We start from the raw sequence: 27,987 nt of genomic DNA, 5'->3' as shown, positions 1-27,987 counted from the left end.
TTTGTTTAAAGGCACGAGCTCCCATTATATTTGCGTTCTGTTGAACATGTGCAGCTGCACAACTTTTATTTGTCCCCAGGGCCCAGAAAATGATCATTTCATGACAGTAGACTTAAAAACTGCATGCCGGCTGCAAACACTGATTATGTTCTGGCACCGCATCAATCCAAACCTTCACAAATGCACTACTATTTTAGGATCTAGGAGTTTCAAGGCGTCCAATAAAACTCCTTCATTCTCATACAGAACATGAATGACAACATTTTCTTGCCTGGATTGCAAAGATTGTTTGGCCTCATAAAAACCACATTATTAAGGCTATTAAACTGACTTAGTCGACTTATCCCCTGCACAGAAAAGAATGCAGCTCCTTCTCTCAGACATCCAACTGCAAACGTCTCTTCTTGTTCTGAGCAGGAGGCCCTGTAGCCCGTTATGACAGCCAGATGCAGGTTCTTCTGGTGAGAGCGCATGTTCTTGATGTTTTTCCTGGAGCTGTCTGCAGTGTGGGACCGCGCTTCGACAGGCAAAGTCAACGTCATAGCGAGCGCACATGGGCCGCATGTGCAGAATCTGCCTAATTGGAGACAGCGCCGTAAGTGCGGACACATGTCTGTCTCTGGAAGAAATGCGACTTTAAAAAAAAAGAAAAAAAAGGTTTAAAAAAACACAGCCACTTATTTGCGGTGAAAACAAGGTCCCCGTTTAGCCTGTCTGTCCCCTGCATCGTCACCACACATGCAAACATGACTGCACTTGATTCTGAAAGGCAAAGGACCGCATTCCGTCTGAACAGCGGGAGTTGGGATCCCAGACTTTGTTCCACGCGTCAATCACACGTCTAACTGTGTGAAGCGTAAAGATGTGTGGGGTGAAGACATGACGGCTGCAATAAGGAGAGTTCAAACAATGGTTTCATTATTCGCTCTTTAAGAATCTATCTGCACGTCGGAGTGCATACACAGTCCAGAGTGCATCTATTGACAGGCTAATGCTACGTTCACACATGCATTCATGTGGCCACTTGTGGTGAAAAGTCTATATAAATGCACATATAGGCATGTTTCGGGCTTCTGCCTTCAAAAATCCACCAAAGACTTTTATGAACTGTTGTGTGTTTGCATGCATCCATTATTTGACGCCCCGTTAGGGTTCAGATTATAGCGAGGATGCTCTCTTCCAGCTCCTCCAGGAGGATGCAGAGCCACTCCCAGGTTAGCCAAAGGGTATAATCTCTCCTTCATGTCTCAGATCTGCCTCGAGGCCTCCCCCTCGTTGAACAACGCTTCATCAGGAAGCTGTCTGGGTGGCAATTTGCCAAATGTCCACCTCAAACTTGCTCCTCTTGATGTGGTGAAGAAGTGGGTTCAATTGAAGCTCCCAAAGGAAGACTCGAAGGAAGACCCTCACCACACCGAGGAGGAAGCTCATTTCCGCCGCTGGTGTCTGTGATCTTTTCTGTTTGTTTGCATCCCACAGACCGTGGACGTAGGTGAGGGTCAGAGATTTACAGGTAAATTAAGAGCTTGGCCTCCCTTCTCTGCCTTAACGTCACCACAACAAACTGGTTAAAGATCTGCATTGGAGCAGATGTTCTGAAATGTTGGTCTGTCGTGTTGCATCTCATCAAGACAACGACCAGGTCCTCAAACAGGTGTGGACCTGGTCGTTGACGTTTTTCTGGCTTAGATCTACTCACATGCACATCTTGGGGCAATTAATGGGCAACCTATGAGGCATTTTTTTAGACTTTGGGACGGAACTTGAGTACTGGGAGAAAACCCACGATATAAACCCGGGCCTTTATGCTGTGAGGCAATAGCACTAGTCACCGCAGCACCGTGCAGCCCCAGACCAATGGTGTCTGTTCTTGTTTCCGCGTTACCTGACCTGGCACCCTGGAGCTCAAAATCTAACGTTCTTTTTGTTTTACAAATGTCTTTGCTCCACCTACGGATGGTTGTGTCACTTCACAATTTACTATATAGTGCGTTCACCATTTTTTAAGGCTGTTCGAATCCACAACTCCAAAATCAAGTGCCCCAGAAGTCTCTGCAAAAAAACAGTGAGCATCAATGGTCACTAGATTGGTAAATATTGACCACAAAGCACTGGGTTTGATTTAATTTATTTTTTTAATAAGTTTTCATTATCAGAACTCAGTGGATTCATCAATAGTCTCCCATGACTCATGTGGTTCTTATGTTGTGATATGTCACTTGCTCAATACACATATTGTTTAATTGGTTTAAAAACTGTTATAGTGATGTTCCGGATCAAATTTATATTTCAGAAAAAGTAGATTTTTCAAAGGTGTTAAAAAAAATCGAGTATCTGTGATCTAAATCTGTAGAAGAACTCGGATCATTCTGTTGTTGAGGGATGATAAAAGACAATTCAGGAAATGTTTGATGGAAGTTCTCAAAGTTGCTGTCTCTTTCAGAGGTTTCCTCTAAAAGTTGGTCACAGTTGTTTGTCTCCTCTGTGTTTAATGGACCTGTGCAGGAGCGTACCCCGCCTCTCGCCTGATGACAGATCAGGGTCATACCGACGATGGAAAGGAGGGAGCAGGTGCTTGTCGGAGAAAAGTTTCCTAAAATATAGCTAAAGAATAACCTTTACATTGTCTCAGTCGTCGTGGATACGACTTACTACTGGATGAGTGGTCGGACACGAGCACCCATTCAAAAAACATAGCTAACATGGGCAATAAATCCAACAGGAGTTCAAATCCGTGTGGACACAACCAACAGGAAAGCACAAACTTGAATGGAATTATTTTTTAAAACTTTTCCACATCCTTTATGCGCCTTCTAAAAATTGCAGCACTTTGTGGATATCTTAGGGTTTCTTTTCTTATCATGTGGGATTAACAGAAGCTCTAACAGAAGGTTTGTGGTGTGGGAGGCTGCACTTGCATTGATTTTGTTTAAAGTTCACTGAACGGGGGGGATCATAGGGGCTCTGCGTTAAGAAAGGTCAAGAGGTTGTAGAGTAACTGGGCTGAATGGGGAGCAGAAGCAAAAGCGGCAAAATGAAAAAAATAACATTTAATTGCAGCTTAATCAGTGATGTTAGTCACAATTTGAAAAACATGTCGCCACATATCCGGCGAGAAAGAGCCTAAAACGTAAGGCCGAATTAGGGGGAAAAATCCGTCTTTTGTAACACTGATGCTTTGTGCGATACACAATGTTTCTATGCACCGATTGTCTTCAGCAGGAGATTTGAGAATCTCAGAGCGATGCACTACACCACAAAGAAGCAATTCAGTTTTTTGGGGAAGTTCAGATGACCCCACTTTTAATGTAAACATGTCTAGGATAGCACAAAAGTCTTTTAAAAACGCAATAAAATTAAAAAGGTAGCCGCCTGAACGTGTTGTTCAACTGGCTACTTTCGATGAAAAGTCTACGTAAACACGTATAAAGTTTTGAGCTAGTAGGCAAGTTTTTACAACTGTTTTGGCGCTATACTCACAAAACATGTAGCCACTGAACACTGCAGGTCAAACTGACCAATCAGAGACCTGGATTTGTTATTGACAAATGTATTGTATTCCTTAAAATTCATGAAAGTGCCAACTGTTTGAAAATCAATTATGGAGGAGAAATTTAAGAATTTTGTTTTGTGCCTGGTCGGAATTATATGACACAAAGTGTTCGTATTAATCGGAATAGGGCTGTGAAAGAAAAAGGTTTCAAGATTTGCACAACTTTAACATTTTGCGCCAAGCCTTTTCCAACTGAAGGTGGCGAACATGCGCTAATAAGAAGTAGATTAGAGAAGAAGAAGAAGAAGCCCCTCCCTGTTTGTCCAGTACGAACACTGTGGTCATACGTGCTGCCTCGCCTGTCTGCAGCTTTTTTACTTAAATTCACAGAGACTTGAGTGAATCTTGAGTGATCACGTCCTTGAGAACGGACTGAATTAATGGCAGCAGAAAAGATCTCAGCTGTGCACCGTGCGATCTGCATCAACAGCCTGTCAGCAGCAGAGACTATTTACAGACCCGGCTCACAGCTAAAATGACGGGAGGGACCAACAGATGGCTGAAATAGAAGTGAGCTGGCAACAACAGCTGTCTTCGTGCCACCATCCACACCATACTATATTTATATGACAATCAGCCCGAGAAAACACAGACCCCCGCGGTTTAGTGTTTCCTCCTCCTCCCTCTTCCTCATCTTCATCGCAAATATTAATCAGAGTGTGAAACTTTTTAGAGGCGATGGAACTCAGCAGCTAGTTCCTAGTTCTTGGGCTGCACACTTAACCCCCGACCTTTGGCCCAGATGCACCCGCTGATGTATGAGTGTGACAAAATTTGTAAACACTTTAAATAGAAGCGTCTGCGAAATAACTGAAAATCCAGTTATCTATACGGTTCTTGATAAACTGCTTAATCCTGTGGATGACATTAGGTCACATACAGATAAACTCAGCAGCTGTGGATTTTTAATCCTGTTAAACATGTAGCCATGCATAGAAATACAATTAAAGCTACTTTTTAAATTCTTCATTTTTTGAGCTGTACAGCTTAAATTTAAAGGTTAAAATCCCACTCCAAACATCTTTTGATCTGTTTTCAAAGTTCCATATATATATATATATATATATATATATATATATATATATATATATATATATATATATATATTTTTTTTTTTTTTTAATGATATATGTTTTAGGTTGGTGTCATTTTTTTTTTTTAATATATATTTTCAGAACTTTGCCTCTGAGTTATGGGCGTAACTATTGGTGAAGACTAAGCCTACCTCACTTCCCATCATCCATCGGTTTACACTCTCTCCCACTAGCTTATAACCCTCTCACAACCCCAATCAACATTAGCGGTGCAACAAAATTACCATTAAATATTGGAGCTTGTTGGGAGCTTGTTGCCTGTTGTTGGAGGTTCTACATCACACCTACAAGGTTTTTCCAAATGCATTTTTTCCCATCTGTTCCTGATTTCCTATAATTTTAATAAAGAAATACACATTTTTTATGTACACCAAACACCAAAAACTTGATTTTCACCAGAGTGAGTCTTTAAGTCTGCTTTCATCACAAAGACATTACTCAAACATAAGAGGTGATCGCTCAAACAGACCAGCAACAACAAACGCAGTGGAAGAGAAGGTGGAAGAGAAGGTGGCAGAAAGGGACGGCGCTGCTCCCCAAAAGCTGATCCGGCTTCACCGACGTCCTCCTGCGAGGAGGGACGCCACACAGAGGGAGAAAAATGATCTGAGGGAACTACAAACATGAGGATATTGTTTGAAAAACAAAGATAATGGATGGGGTAATAGGGTGAAACACTGGGCGGGAGTTGGACAGTGACAATATGCAGGGGAGGGATGCTGGGGGAGAGAAAGGAGGAATGTGTGAGAGACGGAGAAAAGGGGTCACACATCCAGGAGGTTTCCAGCTGAGCTTTTCCAGTCAGCTCTTATCTGACCTGTTTGCTTGAAACATACAGGAGACTTCCACACCGACCCCCCTTCAGCCCACCCCCGCCGAGCTCCTGCTGCACTCAAAGGCAGATCCTCCAACACCAACTCCTCACGGTTATGTTCCACCATGACAGCGGAAACCGAGATTTCCATAAAGATGGAACTTGAGCGTTTCGCTGAAAAGTTCAGCTGTGATTAGATGAAGTGAAAACAATTGGTTTGCAGAGAAAATTAGGGGAGACTATCACAGCTGTTTGATTGGATCGAAACATCTGCCTCCAATAAATCCTGCTGCCAACAAAAAGATGCCTCGCGGACATGTTCTTGTTAAAAAGACTCAACAAGATCCCGGCTTCTTAATAGTGCCAAATGCTGCCCGAGGAGGCTGGGCTGCAGAGGACTGTAAAACAAGAGGGCAATGAGGATCATTTTCCAGGAGGCAGGAGGATGCTGGCAAAAGCACAATCTGTAGCCACGCTATTCAGATCAATGGGAAATCGGAGAAGTTAATTGTGTTTTTTTAAGTCAAAGCAGTGAGGAGCTATAGGGTTTCAGAGAAGTTTAAAACAGCAGAGCAGCGATATGTTCAGAAATATACATAAAGCATAAGTTTAATTCAAACCGACGTGTAGAATAAAATTTAAAAAAGATTCAAACCAATGTCTTCCATCCATTTTAAGAAAAACAGAATTATGTGGATATATTCTATCATGAAATAGTTGAACGCATCAATTATTGATGGATTGACTGTAAGACCATTTCTATGGGTGACATCACACTCACTCTGTCCAGTTCTCTCTTATGCAGTCAATGATTTAGCGTCAAACAATGATCCAAATTGCTCTCTCAAACACAAAAAAAGAAAAGAAATGATTTTCATTAGTAATATATTTTACTGTTTTGATTTTTTTTTAGTTCTCAACGTTTATTCTGTGATTATAATCTGCAAGAAACGTAAAAAAAAACAATCAAACAAACAAACAAAGGTAACACCATATTTTCTTTTTTCTTTACTAATCTTTTCATTTCAATGTCCATATGTTTAGAGTTTGACGACTTTATGTAGAGTTCTCCTTTGTCCAAACACAAACCTTCATCCAGAAGGTGGAGCAGCTTTTCATGCTAAAGTTCATTTTTGGGTGAAAATGACTGATTTTGATTCAAATCATATGTCAGTTTCATTGTATACTAAGGCAATAATGTATTTTGTGTTTTGTAGTTCCCATCAAGTGATTAACCCTCTTGATCTGACCCCTAAAGCTACGCTCAAGAACGAGCTAAACGTTTACTTTTCAGTTCATGATGTTCACACTAAACAAGAAGGGAGGGGCTTCTTCTTCTTTTGCGACTGTTTACTAGCATGCCACAACCAGTTGAAGGGGACTTGGTGTAAATCTCATGATTTGAGCACAAAACAGAAACAGCTCAGTTTATTGCTAGCATCCTTACAGTGACGGATATGGATTTCCATCATGTCAGGAGCGAAGTCTTTATTTGAAAAAACAAACATAGACCTCATATCAAATCCTAATCCCTAATCGGTCGAAGTTTGACATGGTTTAACTGGTAAAGTGTGCTCAACAATGAAGCATTTTGTACATAGAGCCCAAAAATAGCTGTAGAAACTTGAGCTCGAACATTAGAGTTTTGAACGCAGAAGCCAAAAATGCACATTTACATTGACTTTTTCATAGGAAGAGGCTGCGTGAACACACGTTGTAAACGGCGATATGAACGGAACTTTAAATCTGCCTACTTTCCTCTTTAGATGAACATTAATAAAAAAAGGAAAATCAAATTTTCATTGTTCTCAACCTATTGTTCATAGTCAAAAAATGAACATCAAGCATTTTTACACTTGATCTTTTTTTCCCAAAACTACAGAGAACTCACAATCTGTCTACGACTGTATGTTCCAGACGTTTAATATCACTCTCAATATCTAATATCACTTATATACTATTCATTATTCAATATATTATTGTAAGTCTTTTGTTGTTAAATAAATAGGTTGTATTTATGTGATACTTCCATTGTGTCGTTGAACCTTTGCTGACGAAACAGCCGACAAAATGATCATTTTTTCAGGTCTACCTGCCCTGGCAGTAGGAGGCCACGCCCTCTTGTCCCTTCAGCCTCACAGCCCGTTTTACCTCCATCATTAATAAAACCTTCAGTTTGTTCTGTAGGGTGGAGCTGTTTTTAACGGCCTTCGTTAAAGGCTGTATCCTTCAATTATGAAACAGTTAATCCGTAATTATAAATGGATTCCGCTCTATATCTCCTCTATGTGCTCAGTTAACCTTCTTGTTATCTACCTCGTGATTCATTGTAATATTTGCACACATAAATACATCATAATTTAGAAAAAATGTCCACTCACTATAGGGTAAAATGCTGGCTGTATTCTGCAGGGTTTCCAATATAAAACAGGTCCCTGTTTCATATATTTCAAGCATATTAATCATGCTAAACCAGCTTCAAATGTGAGGTTCACTCATATAAAAAAATCCTACCAATAATGACTCCAATTTTCCAAACACTGCATGTGTTTCTGCAGCTGAGTGTTCAGCCACAGTTTGAGCGATCGCACAATATTCTTTAAGCCAATTCTGCTAATTATAACAAGGCCGGAGAAGCTCTTTGGCTGCTGGTTTGGCTGTGACTCCCCACAACATGTTTTATGATGAGCAGCTTAGCTTGGAGATGATCTTTCTGCGGTGAGATACAAACTGTTTCCCCATTTTAGGGCCAGTTTGATATAGTTGGAGCTGTGTAAACACAGTTTTGTGGTTTAAACAGCCAAAGTCTTTGTTTGGGAGGTTATAGGAATCATATGAGGCATGATTTCTGCTCATGAAGACATGAGGCGATGTGCGGTGACGTAAGGACAGTAAAGGCTTTGAATTATTGGAGTCCATCTGTACGTCTCGCATGCATCTTGAATTCCATTCGTCAGAATCAAACGCATTCGTCTCTGCGACGCTCCCTCCTGCCGCTCAGACTCTCCGGGCTCATCCCGGCCTTTGTCCTCCATCCAAATCGCACAATCAGAACCACATGGACAAGACAAAACACTCCAAGTAAATAAACCGCACAGAAAAAGGAGGCGCGGCGGTTCCAAAAGGGCATTAAGAAGCATTAGCAGTGAGGAAGGCAGTGACAGCGCAATAAAAATGTCTACGCTTGATTGCACGTTGGATGAGCTGCAGGCCTCATAATCTAACATTGACCAACAGGCAGAGTCCTGTCATTAGGCCTGATTTAGACAAACACTGATGCAACACGCTGCCTGTTTTAACCACTGGAAGGGGGGAGGAGCTTCTCCTTTAGTGCAGTGAAATGTGGACAAAACGAAGGGAATAAAATGTGGAGAAAGAAGAACACGAGGAAAAAGATCTTAGACCTGATAGATTGACCACATGTTCAAACTAGATGTTCCCTGCGTAACCCGAGCTGAGTGGACATCTGCGATATACTCTGCTGGCTCCCAAAATGCACTCAGGACTCATTTTACTGTGTTTCTCGAGTGGAACAGCAAACATGCAGATAAGAAGTCCCCGGAGCGAAGATGGGCTCCTTGGAACACACGCGCTCTCCTGCAGGATAATTACTAAAGCAAGGTGAGCCAGCGTGCAGGTCCACTCGCAAACTAAACAGATGGAAATCTGATTTTTAAAAAGTCTTTCGGACATGTGCACCGGTCTGCGTTTGGGCTGGGATGAGCAGCAGCTGCAGACGATCTCAACAGGATCGATGGGTTTCATGCAGGAAAGCCGTCAGCTCACATTTGGCGGGAAGGATCGATCATTTGGAGAAAAGGCAAACGCAACAAAGCGGCGACTGGCGTGCACGTGAGGTGATCCGCTCGGAGGACAGAACGAGACCCGACAGGATAATTGCAGCACTACTGCAGCTAAATGACTGTCTTCACATCAGGACGGCGAGCGGTGCAGAAGGTTAAGGAGGAAAAGGAGGAGTCTTATTAAGCTGTAGATGTGTTGCATATGGCTGCAGATCACATTTGAGGTCTCGTTCTCTGACATGCTTTTGCTTTCGGCCTAGTTTGACTAAAGCCCCGATCATCCAACATCAAGGTTTCTTCAAAGATGTCTTCCTCTGACTTATTGTTAATCCTTGTGAGGCCTGTTCTTCAGATGTTCCTCTCTCTGCTGCCCCCGGAGGCAGGCGAATCCAGGGAACAGCCTGTCGGGATGAGCGCACCTGAGGGACTCCCCGCTGACCCTGTCCCGCCGCATCAATCTTCCGGGCTGGTTACCGTCTGCGTGTGTGAGAGACGCCCCCCGCCTCCGCCTCACTCCCAGATGAACTCGGGGTTAGTGTATACAACCTGTGAAAGGTCTGACCTGCCGGGGATGTACAGCAGCCAGAGGTCGGCCACATGCCAGATCCCAGGCAACATATACACTCCTTAAATCATAAATACACCAGCCGGAGGGGCGGGGGGGACAGTGGAAACAGAGGGACGATATACAGGAGTGGAGAGGAAAAAAAAGGTAAAAAATCTACTGAGGAAAATTGTTTTAACATTTTCTTGTGACACTTTTCTCATGATGTATAAAGAAAAATGTATTTCTGAGCATTTCTTTAATCCGATTGTTATGAATAATGAGCAAATGAAAGAAAATATGTTAAAAAGATTGAATTTGTACATGGAAAACATTCTGATCCATCCACTTTCAGACAAATAGATCCATGTACGTCTTTGCTTAAGACACTTTAAGTGTGTCAAATGTGTTCAGTCTGAATACACCCTAATGGGAACGCTTCTCATTTACACTCACAGTCTTTCCCTCCATATCATACAGGTGTGTTGGTTTACGGCACAACACCACACGGATGGCAAACGCAGGTTTGATGGAAAACCCAAAGGATGCTCTCATCCTCTCCTCCTCCTTTTCCAGGGCTGGTCCTCCTCTGCGAGCTCAGATAAAATGATTCAGCAGGTTTCCCTTGCAGGCGGGAAACGGTTTGACCTCACAGGGCTGTCAGCCACCTGGTGGTGTTAAAGAGTTTGCGTGCTCCCCCATTAAAAGCTCATTCACCTCGTCACCTGCCACTTGCGGTAATTAAAGAAAACATTGTAATCGCTTCCACATTCAGCTCTGCCTTTGCTCCGCAGTCCTGCATGCAGGACCTCGCCAGCTCGTCCTGGAAGTATTTCCTCCCTCTGGGATTATTCAGAAAGTAGGTTTTATGATGGGATTGAAAGAAACTGATACTTCATTCAAGGGCTTTAAAGTTCCTCATACTTCTTTTTTTTCCCCCCAAATAAGGCGACAAAAGCTGCAGAGAATTGATTTCCTTTTATTTTCTTCTGAATTTCAAAAAATTCCAAGTTTTCAAAGAAAAAAACTTTTTTTTACATTTTTGACAATTTGTTGAAAAGTTTCATTGTCTTTTGATAATCTGTTTTCAGATTAAAACAACATGGTCTATTAGAAAAAGATGCAACAGTGATGCTATTATATAACCTTTCAAAGAGCATGTGCAGATTTAACGGCTTCTGACACGCCATGCTCTGAAGTCCTAACTCAATCCCAAAGAACTGAAGTGCTTCTTTGTGGTTTAGTCCATCGCTCGGAGCTTTTGATGCTCAAATCTCGCCTGCTGAGGACAATCGTTGTGCATCGTACAAAACATCAGTGTTACAAAAGCAGCAAATCGGATTCTTCCCCCTATTCTAGTCTTACGGATAAGTGGCAACGTGTTTTTTAAATTGTGACTAATAGCATTGATTAAGCTGTAATTAACCCTTGTGCTATCCAAGGCATGATTTTGTTAAAAGTAGGGTCATCTGGACCCCACAAGACAGCGCACTGAACTTTTTTTTTTTAAGGATTCTGATCACACATCAATGTGGGGTCATCTGGACCCCATAAGAGAGCACAAGGGTTAAGCGAAAACTTTTTCCGTGTTCTGCATTATCGCATTAATCCTGCACGGTTCTCCTTCTTAACTTCCACATGTTGCTAACAACCTCTGTGTTGTGAAAGTTCAACAACCCGCTAAAGACTGAGAGGTTTGCAAGCTTATTTCAAGCGGGACACTTCAAGCATTCAAGAAATGTTCCTTCTATTACGGCTCTATTTGTACTTGTGTTGGCTAATCGGAGCCATGTTTAGGTTAGAGTTGCACACAAGAACAATTATTGTTTTCATGGTGTTGCACAACTGCTTTCCCTCCATGCTGTAAGGCGTGAGAACGTTTCTTCTCCATACTTCCTGACTTCTTGAACTTTCCCGGAAGACAATGACATAAATACAAACATGTCTTCCATTTAGCTCTTGCTTAACAGCCGGTTCTGTTTGGAGAAGAAAGAGTAAAAAAAGTTTCCTTTTTTAGTCAAAAAAGGTGACGAGTGACTGATTCAACTTGACCAAATGTGTGCAAGATCCTTTACAGCAGGGGTGTCCAAAGCCAGGCCTCGAGGGCCGGCCTCCAGCTGGTTTTACCAAAAATCCTGCTTTACCTGCTGCTGATTACCTGGATCAGGTGTGTTTGGCCAATAAGGAGCTTCTATGGCAGGTTGGCAGGAAAATATGTGGGACACCGGCCCTCGAAGTCTGGATTTAGACACTCCGGCTTTATAGTGACTTATTTGGCAGTTAATTCATTAAAGTCTCAGCATAAATTCACAAATGCACTGTTTATTTAACCGATTTTTCAATCATGTTTAAGCCGTTTTAAGCCAAAATCAAATAACCTGTGTTGTTTTCTCGGACATACTTACTCCAGAACGGCAGTAGTAGTTGTGGGCGGGGCTGTCGCTGTGGAGCAAGACCCCGCTTCCCCTTTCTTTACCCATATATGAGAGCTCTCTGTTTTCATGCTCTCCTTCTAGCTTACAGCCCCTCACAACCAAACATTACTGATTCAACAAAAATGGTGAACACTAATAGCCCTGTTCCTGACACGTCCGTGTGGGCCTCTGTGGGTTCCCGATTGGCCAGCCTACTTTTGGTTGTTTATTTTTCAAAAGGAAGATTGTGGGCCCTTCTGTTAAACCTGTTAAACACTGTGGTTCACAAAAGACAACTTTAATACTGCTGAGAGACAGTTGAGGGGAAGAGCCGTGCGGTTTGCTCAGCAACAGGTGAAACTGGTTATGGAAATGATATTTGATGGACGTCTGAAGAGATGTTTCCAACATCATGGAAAAGCTTGGATTGAGTTTGCTTTCCTGGCAGCAGCTTAAAACACTGGCTTGATAATAAATCTCCCATTTACCCCTCGACTTGTGAGCTTTGAGACTTTGCGGGTTATTTACAAACTTAACCCTGAGCCCATAGAGGTTTTTAGAAGGAAATATGAAAAATTGTGACAGAAATCGAACAACTGCCAACTGGCAACACTTTCACTTCCTGTTTGAAGTTGGTGTGAAAAGAAATAAAATTACGTGAGACAAGTCCACCAGGTGACCACGACCTAGAGTTATACAGAAACAGGTGTGTATAGATAGATAGATAGATAGATAGATAGATAGATAGATAGATAGATAGATAGATAGATAGATAGATAGATAGATAGATAGATAGATGTGTGTATGGGCAACAGTCTGGCAATACGATAATACGTCAATGTCGTGACGTGATACAATACGTATCACGATATATTTCATGACTGTACCAGAACCATTTTTCACTTTTTTAAGAGTATGACTCAGAAAAAAAACCTCTACTTGAATAATAACCTGTCTGTCACTGTAATAAAATAGTCAAATTCATGAATATTGATACTAGCAGCAACGTGGCTACCCATCCAAAGTCAAAATAAACTGGTATATGTCTCATAACAGCAAAAACTGACCAAACATTGCTAAACATGGCTGTTTTTCTACAAAAAAGAAAATACAAAATTAAAGTCTGAGATTCTTCACATGTTTAATTTGGGGTGAGTATTGGCAATAGTCCGGCGATACGATACATATCCAGATACATGTTTCACAACGCAAAATGTGTCATGATATATCCCAAGACTGAACCATTTTTAACTTTTCAGTACCCATCTTTTTAAGCTGCTACGCTTCTTACACAAAAAATGTCAATCCCCTTCCCCAAAAGAAGTAGATCCACAGCTTATTCCAAAAGTACCCAAACGTAAACCTGCACATCCTCAACCTCAATGCTCAATACAAACCCTCCAGACAGGACTCAGAGTTACACAAGCTGTAGAGTATTATATAATACTAAATAAGAAACAGGGCAGCTATTAGAAAAAAATATCTGCGAAACCTTCATCTACTCGCTTTTTATTTTATTTTTTTGTTCTCAAAACGCAGAAAGAACAAATTCCACACTCTGAGGAAAAACAACCTCTCAGAGATCAAACTCAGATTTGTGTTCCATGCGTGCGCAATTACAGACACCTGACTCCACAGCAACAGGATAAAAACGATTTGATGCATTAAAGACTGTATATATTATTCCCCTCTTTGAAATCCCCCCTTTCCTCTAAAACCTGCAGCCAGACCACTTATTGAAACAAATTTCCTGCAGGTATTGTTTCAGAAAAGCTCATTAATGGCTCTTTCATGCTCCGAGTACTCCTCCTGTGGCGATGGGTTGTAGGTCTGTAGGTAGCCGCAAGCTTCCCGTCTGATTTATGATGGTTCTAAAAACAAAATGCTGCCCTGGGGGATGTTGCTCCAACTGTGAGGCTCCGTCTCCCAAAAGCAGGCTTTCCTCAATCCCTCCTCCAGGTGAGAGAAGGGGATGCTGGGAAGGGAGGGCGTGCAGCTTGTGCCTGCTAAGTGAGAGATCAACCCCACGACAGGCCGGTTAACCCCAGCGGACTGCGTGGCGGCTCCACACAAAGTCTCGCCGGGCCCTTTTTTCATCTTTATTCACACTACCTGACTCAGATAAGTCTTCTGCTTACAGATGTGAAAACTGTTGTGATCTCTAAGTAAAGATATGAATAAAATGGTTCAGATATGAAGGGCGGAGTCTGTGTTTAATGTGCAAATGAGAGCTTATCTGATGGAAACTGATCTGGGGGCACAGCAGGAGTCCTGGCCTCCTGACCTCACACACCAAACACACAAACTAAATGGTTTAAGACTGAGCAAAACAGTCTGTATCTATAAATGAGAAGAAACCTTTCAAATAGTCAAATTTTGCCATTGGTTTGTTTTGTGCAAACAAAGAAAAAACAAAATCTCAAAAACTTAAAGGTCATCATTTGATCTTTTGTAATAGTGTATGATAATACTGTTTTAGCCAAAATGAAAAAAACTTGTGTTGTTTTCTAGGACATAATTTCTGCAGAGTGGCAGTAGTTCATTAGATATTTGCCCGAGTTGTGGGCGGGACTTTCGGCACAGAACTAAGCCTCAGCTGATATCCCATCATTCCGTTGTTTACACTCTCTTCCACTAACTTACAGCTAGAGGAGGAGACGGGAGTGGATTTTCACTCCTGCTAATCTGACTCCCACTCCCTTTGAAAATGATAATCCTCCCTTATATTTTTGTCTTTATTGTTATCATTCGACTCTAATGATTGATTTTATTACATCTGACCTCTATTTCAGCTCTCTCAACTTAACCGAAGGATGTTTCATCCTTCATTTTTGCTGGAGGTAATTTTTTTCTGTCATCAGACTTGCCATGGGATATAACTCTCCATCTTTCCTATGTATATATGGTCACTAGATTTCAGCAGAAAACAGTGACTAGGAACACGATGGCTTCTGGGTAATGTAGTTTTAATCGATTTTCAATGTAGGCATTTTAGTCAGAAAACTACAAAAAGGCTTAGTTTTTACTTTGTTTTTTTGTTTCTCATCGTTCTTATTGGTTGGTTAAAGAATTTTATCCAGTCCCAGTTCTGTGATTAATGGCAGAGGTGACTCCCACAGGAATCCCATGATCCATTCCCAAAAAAAGGTCAGCCTCTACTTCCAGCTTGTGGCCTACCGATTGTAACTTCTACGTCACATCAACCAGCTCTGTCAAACAGCATTTTTTCATCTGCTCCTGATTCACAATGATTTTAGTAAAAAGATACTTGGAAAGAATTTTTGTAATATGTGCCCTCCATCATGAGAAAAATGCTACAATTACATGTTAAATGTATTCATTGAAGGGTGTGTTTAAGGTCTTCAGCTCACAGAGACCAAATGTCTACAAAAAAAGACTGAAACTGTGGATAACGGCCGCCGGGTTCTTCATCTCCTGGGTGCTATCAGATATTAAACAGCCTTTAAATGCCAGTTGAGGAGATGACGATACAAACCCCATGAGAGGATCCAAACGGCCTCCACATGATTCGGATTTACTCCGTGTTTGGAGTGTGAGCACGTCTAGAAAGCGTACGTAAGTGTGTGAGCTGCTGGGTGTTGATTGCAAACATGTGAGTTGCTCTCTATGATTATTTATTTATTTATTTTTAAGTCTTAATAATTATCACCCTTTGTCTAAATGTTGGCACTCAACTGTCTTAAGACCAATGAGGGTCTGCATCCTGATCTCAGCTGGGATGCTGCCAGTGGGTTTTGACATGAATATATTCATATTTTTATGAGAAGACGCAAAAATAAAGCATCATTCCAGGGCTGCTGCATAAGTGCTGCCCCCTATTGGTGCCCTCACACCTGTGCAGGCTGAAAGATGAGCACCCTGGTGTGGCGGGTGCAAATGCCACTCATTCTCTGTGGTAGTGTGGCTCTCATGCGCATACTGGCAGGAATACTTCGGCCTCTGATCCCAGCCGGTGAAAGATTCGGGTTTCAGGTGGTGAGAGTCAACGCTAAAGGCAGAAGGGGTGGGGGTCTCTTGTTACGGCACCTCGGCCCCTCAAAGACTTCAGGGAAAGACACCCTGATGTGCAGCTTTCATGCTGTCCACATGTCACCGTGATACGAGCTGAAAACGGCCTCCCAGAGATGTGGATGAGATGCAGCAGCTCAGAAACGTGCAAAGATTTCTACAAATAAAGCTCAAAACTCACTCTTCTCTTCAGAAAAAAACCCACACATTTGATGCAATGTCATTCCAAAGACCTGAACCAAAAACAGCCTCAAAGCCGCAACAAGCATCACAGCTTTTTGTTTCCTAAAAGATATTTATAAAAACAAACCACATTTCCAGACCAGAAACTAAAAAAACTTTAGACATCAGTAAAGTGGCAGAGGGATCAAGTTTCAGCGCAGAAACCATGTGATTGCTCAGAAGTTGAGTTAAATTGGGAGGAAAACTGAACGCAACATGCCTCAAGTCATGTGACCCAGAGAGCTTAATCAAAACTCATACAGAACGCAGCCCTCCTGGAAAAAAACAGCCGCACTTTACCAAAAAGTTGGTCACCTCAGAGGAAAGAGATCAGAATCGTAAAACAAAAGTTTCTGTGGTTTTGGATCAGCTTTCCTTCCATCTTTAAGTGTTCAAACTTGTGCAGGAAAACAACATCGTTTTGACACAGAGCCAGAAATTCCACTTAAAGACTTCTATTATTGCTGCTGTTCACACCCAGCACTCAGCTTCTCGGCTGCTTTGGAAAATAAAAGCATCCAAGAAGAAATCACTAAATTCCACTTGTGCTCTGGGGGTTTTATTTGTTTGTTTGTTTTCTCACTGGAATGTCTTATTGGAGAACTCCCAATCACATTCAGCTGCCTCTAAACGAATAAAAAAAAGGTTTTGTCAAAAAAGAATGACACCTCCTATAGGTCATAGGTCAGGTAGACATATGTAAAGATGTGTGGGCACTCTTCACTTCTTCACATGAAACAGTGACTTGAACATGAGTCAAGGAGACGCATCTTTCTTAAACTCACAGACATCATTGGGGTTGGGGATGGGGAGGGGGCTGTGAGTGTAACTTGATGTGGATCACACACTGTTCTCAACCCCAGGAACTAACACAAGCCCTGGAATCAACACCACAAATAAAACCTGGCCAATCTTGGCCCGCGGTTGCTCCATCCACTGTCCCTGAGCTCACAGGGGTGTCCAGAACCCTCTGTGTTGAGCCCTGCAGCTTCATTCTGAACCATGAGTTCTATTACAGCCAATCCACACAGAATGAAATAAACACAAACTTGCAGAGCGGTGTGTTCAGATTAAAAGGGGACATTGCAGAACTTCTTTAGATATCAGGGTAAAAACGTTTGGTACCTGGAGGACAGACGCACTCTGGAGCATCTCTAGCTGTCCGCAGTTTTGGCATCAGAGTCTTAACTTTCTGCGAACACAAAAGGAGTCAAAAAGTCAACGTTATTTGCACAAGTAAAGCACATTCTTGTCACAAATACTTTTCATATATTGTTTATTTATTTATTTTTTCTTAAATAAATTGCAAATTAAGAAAATGGTCACTGGATCCCTCGATTCACTTAGAGTTTTTCTGGGAAAATGAATAAGAGAGACATGTGCGTAAAATGCACATGGCACCTATTTTACGCACGAACTGCGCGCAGGTGAACACGTGTCTCACACGAGTTTTTCCTTTTCTTTTTGTAAAATCAACATTTTGCCTGAATCTATTTAATAAAACGTGACGTTTACCTCTTCTACAAGATCCGCTATAGGAGCAGCCAGATCTGAAACAAGGCTCCCATCCTCGTTTTGAAAAGACCTGCGTAAAGGTTGGAAGATGGACGCCTTTTCCATCTGCATCTGCAGCCGGTTCTCCAGCTGGTAGGTCTTGAAGCTCATCAGAAGACACACGGTGATGGAGCTTATGGACATCAGCAGGCACAGAGCGATGGGGAACCCGGGCAGCCAGCGCTGCGCCGCGGACTTGGTGAAACACGCAGACGCCGGCTTCCTTTCTGCCACAGAGCCGCTGGATGTTTCCATGTCGCGATCTGGCTCCACACAAAACAACCGGTGCTGGTTTTTGGTTTTTTAAAAGCCTTCCGTTCTGCAACCAGACTGTAATAGGAGTTGACTAAGAAGCGCTCCAAACTCTGTCCGAACTCCTCAGTCTTCAGGTGGAGTTAAAATCAGCAGGCGCGCGCAGATGGGAGTAAATGATGCAGACAGTAAACTGTGTTTCCTGCAACGTTCAGATTCACAAGCGAGTCCACCCATAGATCCCGTTGTTTGCCCCTCTGAAGTTGCAAGTCTAACTATTTGGGATGCGCCCGCCCTGCTGACCACGTGGGAGGCTGCAGACTGACAGCTCAGAGCCTGGATGGATTCTCTGCTTATCAGGTCACCTTAGTTACAGTTTATTCATCTTTTAATTTCTTTTTGAACACGAATTTATGTGGAGATGTTATATTTACATTAAGTTTATTGCATCCCCTCTCACATCCTGGACTTAAGCTATTCATCTAGTAAAAAAAAAACCCTATCCGTGAGAAAATTTAAACTAAAGGTTTTGGTCCAAATCAAATAAATCCTGCATTTCAGAGAAAATTAGAAAGTCACCCTAAAGCAGGAGCTTCTAGTTCTGGAAATTAAATATGTACGTCTTATCTGGTGCTCTTTACCTGTAGCAGGTGAATTCGATAACTAATCGATAGCATCTTTAAAACTAGAATAGAGACAAATCATAGATTTAGTTTGCTGCCACCATGCGGTCAAATGCAGTCACTGCAGGCAAGGATTCCAGTTCTTTCACTTTTATTTGAACATAATGAAAAAAATTACATGACAGTGGGGTGAAAAAAGGTTATCTTTTAACAAGGTCTATGTACAACTTTGGAGGATTAAACTTTTTTTTAACACTTCACAAAACCAAAGAAAGCACTGGTGAGGTTTATCTGGACCAGCTCCATCACACACTAATGCACAAAGAAAAGCTAAGAAAAAGACTGAACATTGAATCAAAAATAACAAAATATCTATTACTGCTTTGTAATTTGAATTACAAATGTAAATAAATAGAAACCACCTGCTGTTTGGATTTATGACATCACAACATGCCAGAAGAAAGGATGGTAACTTTCCATTGAGATCTAAAACATTTATTTACAGAACGGGCCGGAGCAAAGCTGTGACTGATACAGTCAGAGTACATCTCTCCTGGAGAGTCAGGAACTGGAGGCTGCTGGAGGCCTCATTTGCTTCCGGCACTACTGCTGCTGGTGCTTCTGTTGCTGCTGCAGCTTTTCCTGTTGTTGCTCTTGTAGAAGCAGGAGAAGAAGGGATGATGGAGGGCCTGCTCCAGAGTGATGCGCTTGTTGGGGTCGTAGTCCATCATCTTCTCAATCAGATCGAAAAGCTGCCGGTGGTCTTCCCCCTTTGACCACATGTAATGCTGTTGAGGAAAGAGGGAAAAGTTTAGGAGACAACTTTTAGAAAATGTTTACAACATGAAGAAAAAAAGAAAATAAGTAAAACAAGATGAGAAAAGTTAAAATATTTTCTGGTCGTCATCTTGTGTCAATAAAAACAGAGAAATAAAATGAAAAAAATATATCTTTTGTGTTTTATGATGCTTCAATTCAATTGTTTTCCATGTTCTGACTGAACTTCCATTACTCACCTTGAGAGGTTTGCAGTGTTTCTTGACGTATCTCCCAGAGGAGCTCTGACCATCCCAGTCCAGCCTGTTTCTGTGAACGTATCGTCGCTTCCTACAAAGCAGAACATTCAACAGATGAAGAAATCAAATTTTACAACTCTATGAAACCAGAACTAAAAGGCTAACAAATGTTTTCAGGTTTGAACAATCCTGACACTTTAATCAAACTATAGCAATATCCATAATCACCGCTTTCGTAACGTACTTTACCAATTTGTCGCTTTCTTTTAAATTTACTAACCTGGTTTTCTCCAGAAGCTTTGTAGGAATAGGGCCCAGTACTCTCTCCATCATAGCGAGGTGCTCTTTACTGTCATGAGTCTACAAAAAAGAATGATAAGAAGTAAGGAATGACAAGAAAGGTGGCTTCACTTCCCATCTTCTCCATCTACCCACCTGGAAGAGGGTCGTTCCGAGGTAGTATTCAATCAGAATGCAGCCTATGCTCCAGACATCACAGGAATGGTCCCAACCCAAATCTAAAAGATAAAATAAAACTTAATCAACTCGTCAAGAAAGCACCTCAAGTCCACAGGTAAGCTAATCAAGACGCACCAAGAATGACTTCAGGAGCGCGATAGTGGCGGGTGGAGACGACCGAAGTGTGGTGCTCGTGATCAAAGGTGGCATTCCCAAAGTCCACAATCCTCACATCCGGGTTCTTCAATGTTCGTTCATCTCGTCTCTACAGACAGAACAAAGCCATGGAACAGTTACAGAAGAATGTTCCTTTAACGTCTCAATGAAGTCAAGCAGATCAGACTTGGTCAGAAAAATACCTTTTCACGGTTATATTCCATATTGTAGTTTGAGTCTACAAAAAGTATATTTTCAGGCTTCAAATCCGTGTGAGTCAGCTTGTTTTTGTGCAAAACTAAAAAAGAAAAAAAAACAATGTTTTAGAATCACAAATCTTTTAACAATGATCCTTATATTCAAAAACATTGTGCATCTGTAAACTCACATTTTACACCTCGAACAATCTGGAAGGCCATGTGCCTGATGTGTTCAATAGGAAAAGGTTGGAAGTTGTTCTCTTTGAGGAAATCATAGGTGCTGAGGCCAAGCAGCTCAAAAGCAATGCAAATGTGGCCATGGTAGTCAAACCAGTCCAGCATGCGCACGCATGAGCTGTAAGGAGAGTAAAGACGATGGGATTAAGTAAACAGCCTGAAGTGACGTCAGAAATGAGCCAATTCTTTGGGGTTACTTACTATCTCTTGTCAGCATCAACAGAATTCAGCTGTTTCAGCACCTCTACCTCAGACAACGCCGCCTCTCGGTAGCGGTCTATATTTTTTATGATCTTCAGAGCTATACGAGCCCCGTTACTGAAAGAGACAAAAAAAAGAAAGACATTACTCATCAAGAGCATTATGGAAATTTAAAAAACAAAAAAAATCTTTTGATAAAGGCTTCTAAGTATTTAGTGATCTTATATTTTTGCAGTTAAGAAACTTACTTTGCGTGATCAATGCATTCGACGACTTTCCCAAAGGCACCCTCTCCCAGTGTATACACAATCTCATCTACAGAAAACAGAATAAGCAAGTTAGCTACATGGAAAGGATAAATCAAATCATTTGGCCTTTGGTTTCTTCATTGAATATTATTAAAATGCTATTAAAGTAATAGTAAAAAAAATGTTTTCTATTCTTAGAATTAATTTTTACAGATTTGTTTTAAAAGCAATGAGCAAAAACTCATTGCAAAATGCAAAAACAGGTATCTATAACTTATGTGTACAGGCCCAAATATATCAGTCTCTTAAATAATGTTTGAAAATAACCAGACGAGAGGAAAGAGTGAGACAAAAGGTTAACAACAGTAGAAAGAAAAAAGGTATATATTCTGTACATCTCGCTCTTAGCATGTCTCCACTGTGATAGATGAGGTGACCCTCGCCATCATCCTCAACACTCCTGGATCTTTTCCTGCGGTGATGGCTCCTCCTCTGCACCCGGAACCGCCGCAATCCGCCATCACACCAATAACGCATCAGCCAGCACCCGGCCATCACAACCCGACATCGTCATTCATTCAACCAGGCCAAGGGGGAGGTGTAGGGGTGGATAGATTCAGCCCGTTCAGTAACATCACCAGGCGAATGGAAGGAACGACGGAGCAGCAAATGCAAATTCAGCCCCGTCAGAGAAAATGGGCGGCAGCCACCACATGGTGTGTGTTACAGAAGAAAAACATGGCAACAAGATTTTCAGATGAGAAACTTTCTCAGTGTAGCACATAAAAAAAATCAACTTGGTAATATACTTCTATGTCATCATTATACTTCATTCTTTAATCAAGTCTTACTAATGTCCATAAGATTTTCATCAAAAATATTTGGTAGATTCCTTCTTCCACATTCATAATCCTTAACCCTTTCTCCCCCAAAGCACCCTCATTACTTAAATAATTCACTTAAGCTTAACAGTGGAGAACATGTAAAAATACAACAATAAAGACAAAAAGATGGGTGTTCAGAACTGTCTAAACAACTGTGATAGTGATGCATCTAATCCGCTGATATTTTAAGAAAACTTTTGGGGGGTTTGAGGTTAACTCAACAAGGAAATACTCGTACCGATGAGGATCTGTGGCGAGAATGGCTGCGTCTATACTTTCGGTCTCTGTGTCTGTCACGTCTGCTGTGTCCACTGCGCCCAGAAGACTTGCTGTAATGGTGCCAATCAAGGTCTCTGTCTTTGCAGGCGCCATCTCGACTGTTGTCATCATAAATCATGTCAAAATTGTAGTCATCTGTATGGTGCTCTTGAGAATCCAGTCTCTGGTTTAGACTTCGGGCCTCCAGGTAGTGCCTACAGACAAGACAAAAAGATTCATAAAAACACCTCTGCAAAAAGAAAATGTCTGGTAAAGTAAAAGCTCTAAGGATGAAGCGGAAAAATGAAATCCGGGCGCAACTGTTCTTGTGATCCAACTACTGTCTGACACCCCCACCCACCTGAGCCCTTTATATAACATTTGTTATCAGCAACATCATATTTAAAGCAACCAATTAGGCATCTAGTTCAAATAGTGGCAGCAGTTTAGGATGAAATTTTATTAGGGGACGATCAGATCAGAAATAGTCATGTTATGAGTGAGCAAAAGCCAACATGTAACCCAACACACAGAAAATCATTAAGTATATAGCTGTATCTTAAGCAACCAGTTCCTCTTTCAGAAACATAAAAAAAAAAACATGTATATAATTATATACTTAAAAATACCCCCTCTCTTCCCTTTTTTAAATCATAAATTACATTACTGAAATATTAAATGTCACTTTAATAGTCCCATACAAATGTGTTTATAGTCAATATGAGCACTGCACACCAGGGCAGCACATGTCAGCATCTAAAAAAGGCCAAGAAACCCGTAGGGTCTTAGCAACCAGGTGGTGTCGGTTTTCTTCCAGGAAGTCTGCCTCCCTACAGTTTTAAAATTAGAGTAGATGTGTAAACATCAAGAAGCCACAGCCTGACCTATAATACAGGTCCAGGAGGATGTGTACTTATTTTTTACACCCCGAAAAAATAATGTTATTCATATGAAAGTTTTTTTTTTTTTTAACCATTTAGATTTCATGTCAATATTTTTTTTTAAGTTAGAAATCATTAAAATAAAAAATAAATGTAAGTTGATGTAAAAGTGTACCCCTCGCAGGCCTTGTGGTGGCGCTGTTGTCTTCTGGATTTGTTTTCTCTTTCGCTGCTGTGCGAAAGTTTCCTGCGTTTGTGGCACTCCATGCGTTCCTCCCAGCTGTATTCATCAAGCCAAACGCCCGGGGAGCGCATGCGCTTTGAGTGGCGCATCTGAAAAACAAAAATATTCACTTTTGATCAACTACTGCACTCATCAAGCCCATTTAGAGACAGAGTTCCTGTCTGGTTAATTCCGCGTTAACCTCTGCAGAGAGCACAACACCCAGTGGGGGATGGGAGAGTTCAGATCTAGCCCCGCCCCTGTTACGAAACACCAAATAATCAGCAAAATAGGAGCTCTAATCTGAATTTAGCACTATAGATTTAACAAATAGTGCATTTCCCCCCGAAATATTCCTCTGGTTTATCTTACATTAACCAATACGGCAATTTTGTATCGATAATGACGGCCTCTCAACTATCATTACCTTATTTCCAACACTTAAAAGTCCGTAAGTGGTAGTAAAAAAAGCAATACAAAAACAGGCCAATTAAATATAAATATATAAATTAATTTATCGCAACTGCAGTTTAGATAGTAAAGGGTCTACAGTGAGGAGGACTGCGGAAAAGGCCTAAAGCAAGGCCTTCGCAGCTATCTCCTTTATTCTTAAATAGAAGCACCTAGTATACCATATATATATTTTACTATTAACATATTCTCAAAAAAGTTATTCTTAAAATTGTTTTTGAAAAAAACAGAGCAAAACAACCGAATAATCTAACTGAAAGCGGGTATTTCACCATCTCCGTCCCGTAATGGCGACACGTCGAAAGTCGAAAACAGTCAAACTGAAAAAGTTCGAATCAATTGCAAACATAAAGACAAAATAGTTTGTCTGTCCACAAACAAGATACGTTACCTCAAATATTAACTCTTGAGAAGAGATGTGGCGAGCTTTTAAGATGAAGAAAACTTGGAACAAAGGTTTAAGCAAAATCGACTGCGACTCGTTGTGCTCAAAGATGGCGTTCTTCCGCGGAATCCGATGGAACCTTCTTTGCCAGTAAACATGACGTAACTCAAATATATAACACCAACAGCAAGGGCTTATGGGAGTTGTTGTTTTTAATGGTCTATGGAGACATCCCGGTAGAGCTTCCCTTTTGACGTGTATTTTGAATTTTGAAATGTATTTATTGATTCTACACGATTTTTTACTTTACAAAGACAATTTTAAACTGCCTGTAGATGTCTTACAAAAGATTTGTGGAAGTTCTCAAATGCATATGTATGTATGTGTGTATGTATGTATGTATGTATATACTGTATAAAAGACTGGTGCCGACTGAATGATCTCAGTGCAGTTGTTTTCTTTCAGGACCCTGGCTAAGATGACATTCTACAAAAACAAAGAAAAATGTAAAAATAAAAAACAAACAAACAAACAAACAAACAAACAAAAATAATTTTATTGAACCATCACAAATCCAACTTTTTAAATGTATCTCCATATGGAGCTAAATAATCTAAAACTGAATTGAACTATCTTTATTTTTGTATATGACATAGGCTTAAATAGCATTGTATAAAAATAACAAAAATAATGATTTTATTTTTTTACTAATCAAAACCAACTATTATAAATCAGCAACTTTTTTGGCAGTTTCAAAATGAATGTTTACACTAGATTTTGTATAAGGCCCATTCAATGTGCATAAGCATAGTGTAAAATAAAAATCTGACACCAACTTTAGCCCAGTCACAGTAATTTGAACTCTTTTTGTTTTTGCATTTCAAAACTTTATACCCTTGATTTTGGATTGGTTATACATCCTCCTTTACTCCTGAGCTTAACCAAATGGTACTTTATTGCAGTTTTAATCCAATGATTAGTTTTGCAGACTGAGAACTTAAAAGGTTTAATGCCCTGCAGTAATCTGACCTTTTTTTTAGAACCAGGGGCAAGAAGGGTTGGAAAAGTAACACCGGAAGAATAATGTTTAGTAAACCTAAATGCTAGTTAAGACTGGCAAAAAGTAAATAGTGGATATCAGGTTCACATATATTTTTAGAAACGAGCAAGGTTATTTGTATGTTACAAGGAAAACTTGCGATGTGCAATATTAGTGATCAATACTGCGATGAGGATTTGAGTTGTGATAGATGAACAAATAGCACAATAAAAACAACTAATACACCATTTCTGTTTCACTGTGACAATTTTACTTAGATATGTCAACAAAACCTACATTATTTTCCAAATGTCCCAAGTCTGTATAGGAGGCAGGTATCTAACATAAAAGGAGTGAATTTGATTGGTGAAATGTAAAGGGGTCCTTATCATTTAAGGTAACCATTTATCACAATTTATATAGTCTTTGGCGATATGTACGTCACCGAGACTGATATTGTGATGACAATACATTTTTGATTTATAGTCTGTTTATCATTGTTACACTTCAACTGTAAGAGACAGACTGTAAAATAATAACCTAGGTAGTCACATGGTTTGATTTAAAAATGTTTTATTTGTATAATGGTGCAGAAACTAAGTATTTGATTGGTAACAAAAGGTCACCTTAACACTTTTTAATGTTTCCCTGGTTTACAATGACAGATGTCAAATGTTTCCTGTAAACCAGGTTTGTAGCTATTTTGGTCCATTCATTCATGCAGATCTTCACTCATTCACTGATTTATTTCATAAGTGTAAAACTTATAAATGCACACACCGAGTTTATTTATGACAAATGAACAACTGCATTATCAGATTTTAAAATCAACATCCTGCAACAGATGTTTTATTTGGATCTTGGTGTTAAGCTAAAAGACCCACTCTGATGAAGCAAAGTTACATAAAGTGCATTTGTTGTCTTGAATTCTTTTCAAATATGTTTCCACTAAAAAAACGACCTTCCTTGCTTTTGTGTCAAGTTTAGTTTGTGTCTAATGAGTCTTCTTCAAAGCAGTGCCTGACAGACAAAACGCAGGGCAGCATTAAACACAAAGCAGGCTCAAAGAATTGTGGGTAAAACATGTCTGCGCTGTTCTATTAACCACCTTGATGTTTTGTTTCATTGCTTGTGGTTGGAAGCATTTTAGTCTTTAAAACGCTTTTGTTTTTGTAAACATCGAGGCTGAAGATGTCGGAACTCGCAGAGCAGAGCAGCGGTTCCGGGAGGAAGCTCCCCAAAGCGGTCGTTTCTGAAATACTGCATAAAAACTTCGAAAAGCTTCCTGATCTCGACCAGAAACTCTTCACCTTGGGGCCATTGTATCTGGCGGGGAACGCGGGGTTTGCAGGGCTGATATCGAACAGTCTGTACCGGCGGGCCCTGAATGTGCACGCCGCGCGCCTCGCCTCGAGCCTGCCGATGGCCGTGCTGCCCTTCCTGACCACCAGCGCCCTCTACAACGCCGTGGTGTCTCAGCCCCTCCTGTCGGGCGACCTCAACTGCCCCAGCTGCTCCATGATCCGGGGGGCTGTGGTGGGTGTGCTGGGCGGCGCGGTGTACCCCATCCTTCTGGCGTTACCCCTGAACATCGGCCTCGCGTCCAGGTACAGCACGGCGCCCCTGCCCGGGAAGGGCAACCTGCTGCGGTACTGCCTGGACGTCTCCAGGCCGGTCCTCAACAAGATGCGGGCGGTGGTGCTGCTTCAGGCTTTCTTCGGAACCTACCTGGGCTCCAGACATTTTGAAACCTACTTCAAACTCGCCCGGATATCGTTCGGTCAGAACGAGGAGCTGCAGGACTGAGACGCTCTAAATTGGAGGCACGCGCGCCCGTCCGCGCGCTCACACAGATCCGAATCAGCCATTGAACAAAAACTTCCAAGTTTATTCTTATTAAATTTAAGAAAAAACTATGAGCCTCCAAAGGAGTCGTTCATTTAAAAAGTTTAAATGAAAATAAATCTTAATTTTGCTGTGATGAGAATCGTATTTTTGGTGTTTTTAACGCACTCTTGCCATTTTCTCATGATGGAGGATGTTTGTTCAGATATTGCTAATAAAATTCTATTTCTAAGTATTAATTTATTCAAATTATTTTTTTTTATCAGGATGAAAGTATTATGGTAGGCTGCTTGGACTTTATGCTTAACATAACATTTAATAATGTAACATGAATTGTTTTTTATTTTTTATTCTTTTGCATTTTCTTTTTTGTTTGTTTTAAGAAACCTTTTTTTAAATTAATTTTTTAAATAAAAATGATAAACAATAAATGACTAAATATTGCAAATAATACCACTTATAAATCTGTCAATGAGAAATAAAAATCTTGAACACAAATTTTATATAAAGACTTAAAAAAAGAAAAACAGAATAAAGGCTCATTGGTTGTCATTTTTTGAAATTAAACTTAACGACTTCTTT

At 40.8% G+C, this 27,987-nt stretch overlaps 3 protein-coding genes across 13 annotated transcripts in view; 1 reads left to right on the top strand and 2 right to left on the bottom strand.

Moving 5' to 3' along the window:
* Positions 1-18,533, bottom strand: part of si:dkeyp-44a8.4 (collagen alpha-1(XXIII) chain) — a 145,062-nt gene extending 126,529 nt beyond the window's left edge. For all 10 annotated transcript variants that reach the window (XM_024282910.2, XM_024282907.2, XM_024282913.2 and 7 more), the window contains exons 1-2: positions 17,989-18,533; positions 17,599-17,665 (exon numbers count right to left, since the gene is read on the bottom strand). In XM_024282910.2, the coding sequence (XP_024138678.1) occupies positions 17,599-17,665; positions 17,989-18,282 (361 nt within the window). In that variant the 5' untranslated portion in view covers positions 18,283-18,533. The remainder of the gene's footprint in view (positions 1-17,598; positions 17,666-17,988) is intronic.
* Positions 18,534-19,036: 503 nt separating this feature from the next.
* clk4a (CDC-like kinase 4a) lies at positions 19,037-24,686 on the bottom strand. Of its 2 annotated transcripts, XM_024283006.1 has the most exons (13): positions 24,528-24,686; positions 23,618-23,775; positions 22,542-22,776; positions 21,815-21,911; positions 21,420-21,486; positions 21,172-21,288; positions 20,922-21,088; positions 20,737-20,831; positions 20,513-20,642; positions 20,354-20,436; positions 20,199-20,278; positions 19,919-20,009; positions 19,037-19,690 (listed from the first exon to the last, which is right to left on the bottom strand). In XM_024283006.1, the coding sequence occupies exons 2-13, from the start codon at positions 23,773-23,775 to the stop codon at positions 19,490-19,492; spliced, it is 1,521 nt and encodes a 506-aa protein (XP_024138774.1). In that variant the 5' UTR covers positions 24,528-24,686; the 3' UTR covers positions 19,037-19,489. The 2 variants fall into 2 exon arrangements, with proteins under 2 accessions (XP_024138774.1, XP_024138775.1); XM_024283007.2 differs by lacking the exon at positions 21,815-21,911 and having other exon boundaries at positions 19,372-19,690; positions 24,528-24,679.
* Positions 24,687-26,603: 1,917 nt separating this feature from the next.
* Positions 26,604-27,644, top strand: tmem126a (transmembrane protein 126A). Its single transcript, XM_024283010.2, has one exon. It carries the CDS (start codon positions 26,752-26,754, stop codon positions 27,364-27,366), a length of 615 nt encoding a protein of 204 aa, XP_024138778.1. The 5' UTR covers positions 26,604-26,751; the 3' UTR covers positions 27,367-27,644.
* Positions 27,645-27,987: the final 343 nt, after the last annotated feature.

Source organism: Oryzias melastigma, linkage group LG10, assembly GCF_002922805.2.
Source record: "Oryzias melastigma strain HK-1 linkage group LG10, ASM292280v2, whole genome shotgun sequence".
NCBI lineage: Eukaryota > Metazoa > Chordata > Actinopteri > Beloniformes > Adrianichthyidae > Oryzias > Oryzias melastigma.
Note: the sequence above shows the minus strand (reverse complement) of the source record. Positions and strands in the feature narration are given on the sequence as shown.

Bases quoted from the DNA above. Each gene is read 5' to 3' on its own strand.
- clk4a (XM_024283006.1), bottom strand. From the start codon at position 23,775: ATGCGCCACTCAAAGCGCATGCGCTCCCCGGGCGTTTGGCTTGATGAA. The intron at 22,777-23,617 runs GTACACTTTTAC...TCTTGTCTGTAG, and splicing joins CACCACAAGGCCTGCGAGGG to GCACTACCTGGAGGCCCGAA. The intron at 21,289-21,419 runs GTAAGTTTCTTA...TGTCTCTTTCAG, and splicing joins GAATGCATTGATCACGCAAA to TAACGGGGCTCGTATAGCTC.
- tmem126a (XM_024283010.2), top strand. From the start codon at position 26,752: ATGTCGGAACTCGCAGAGCAGAGCAGCGGTTCCGGGAGGAAGCTCCCC.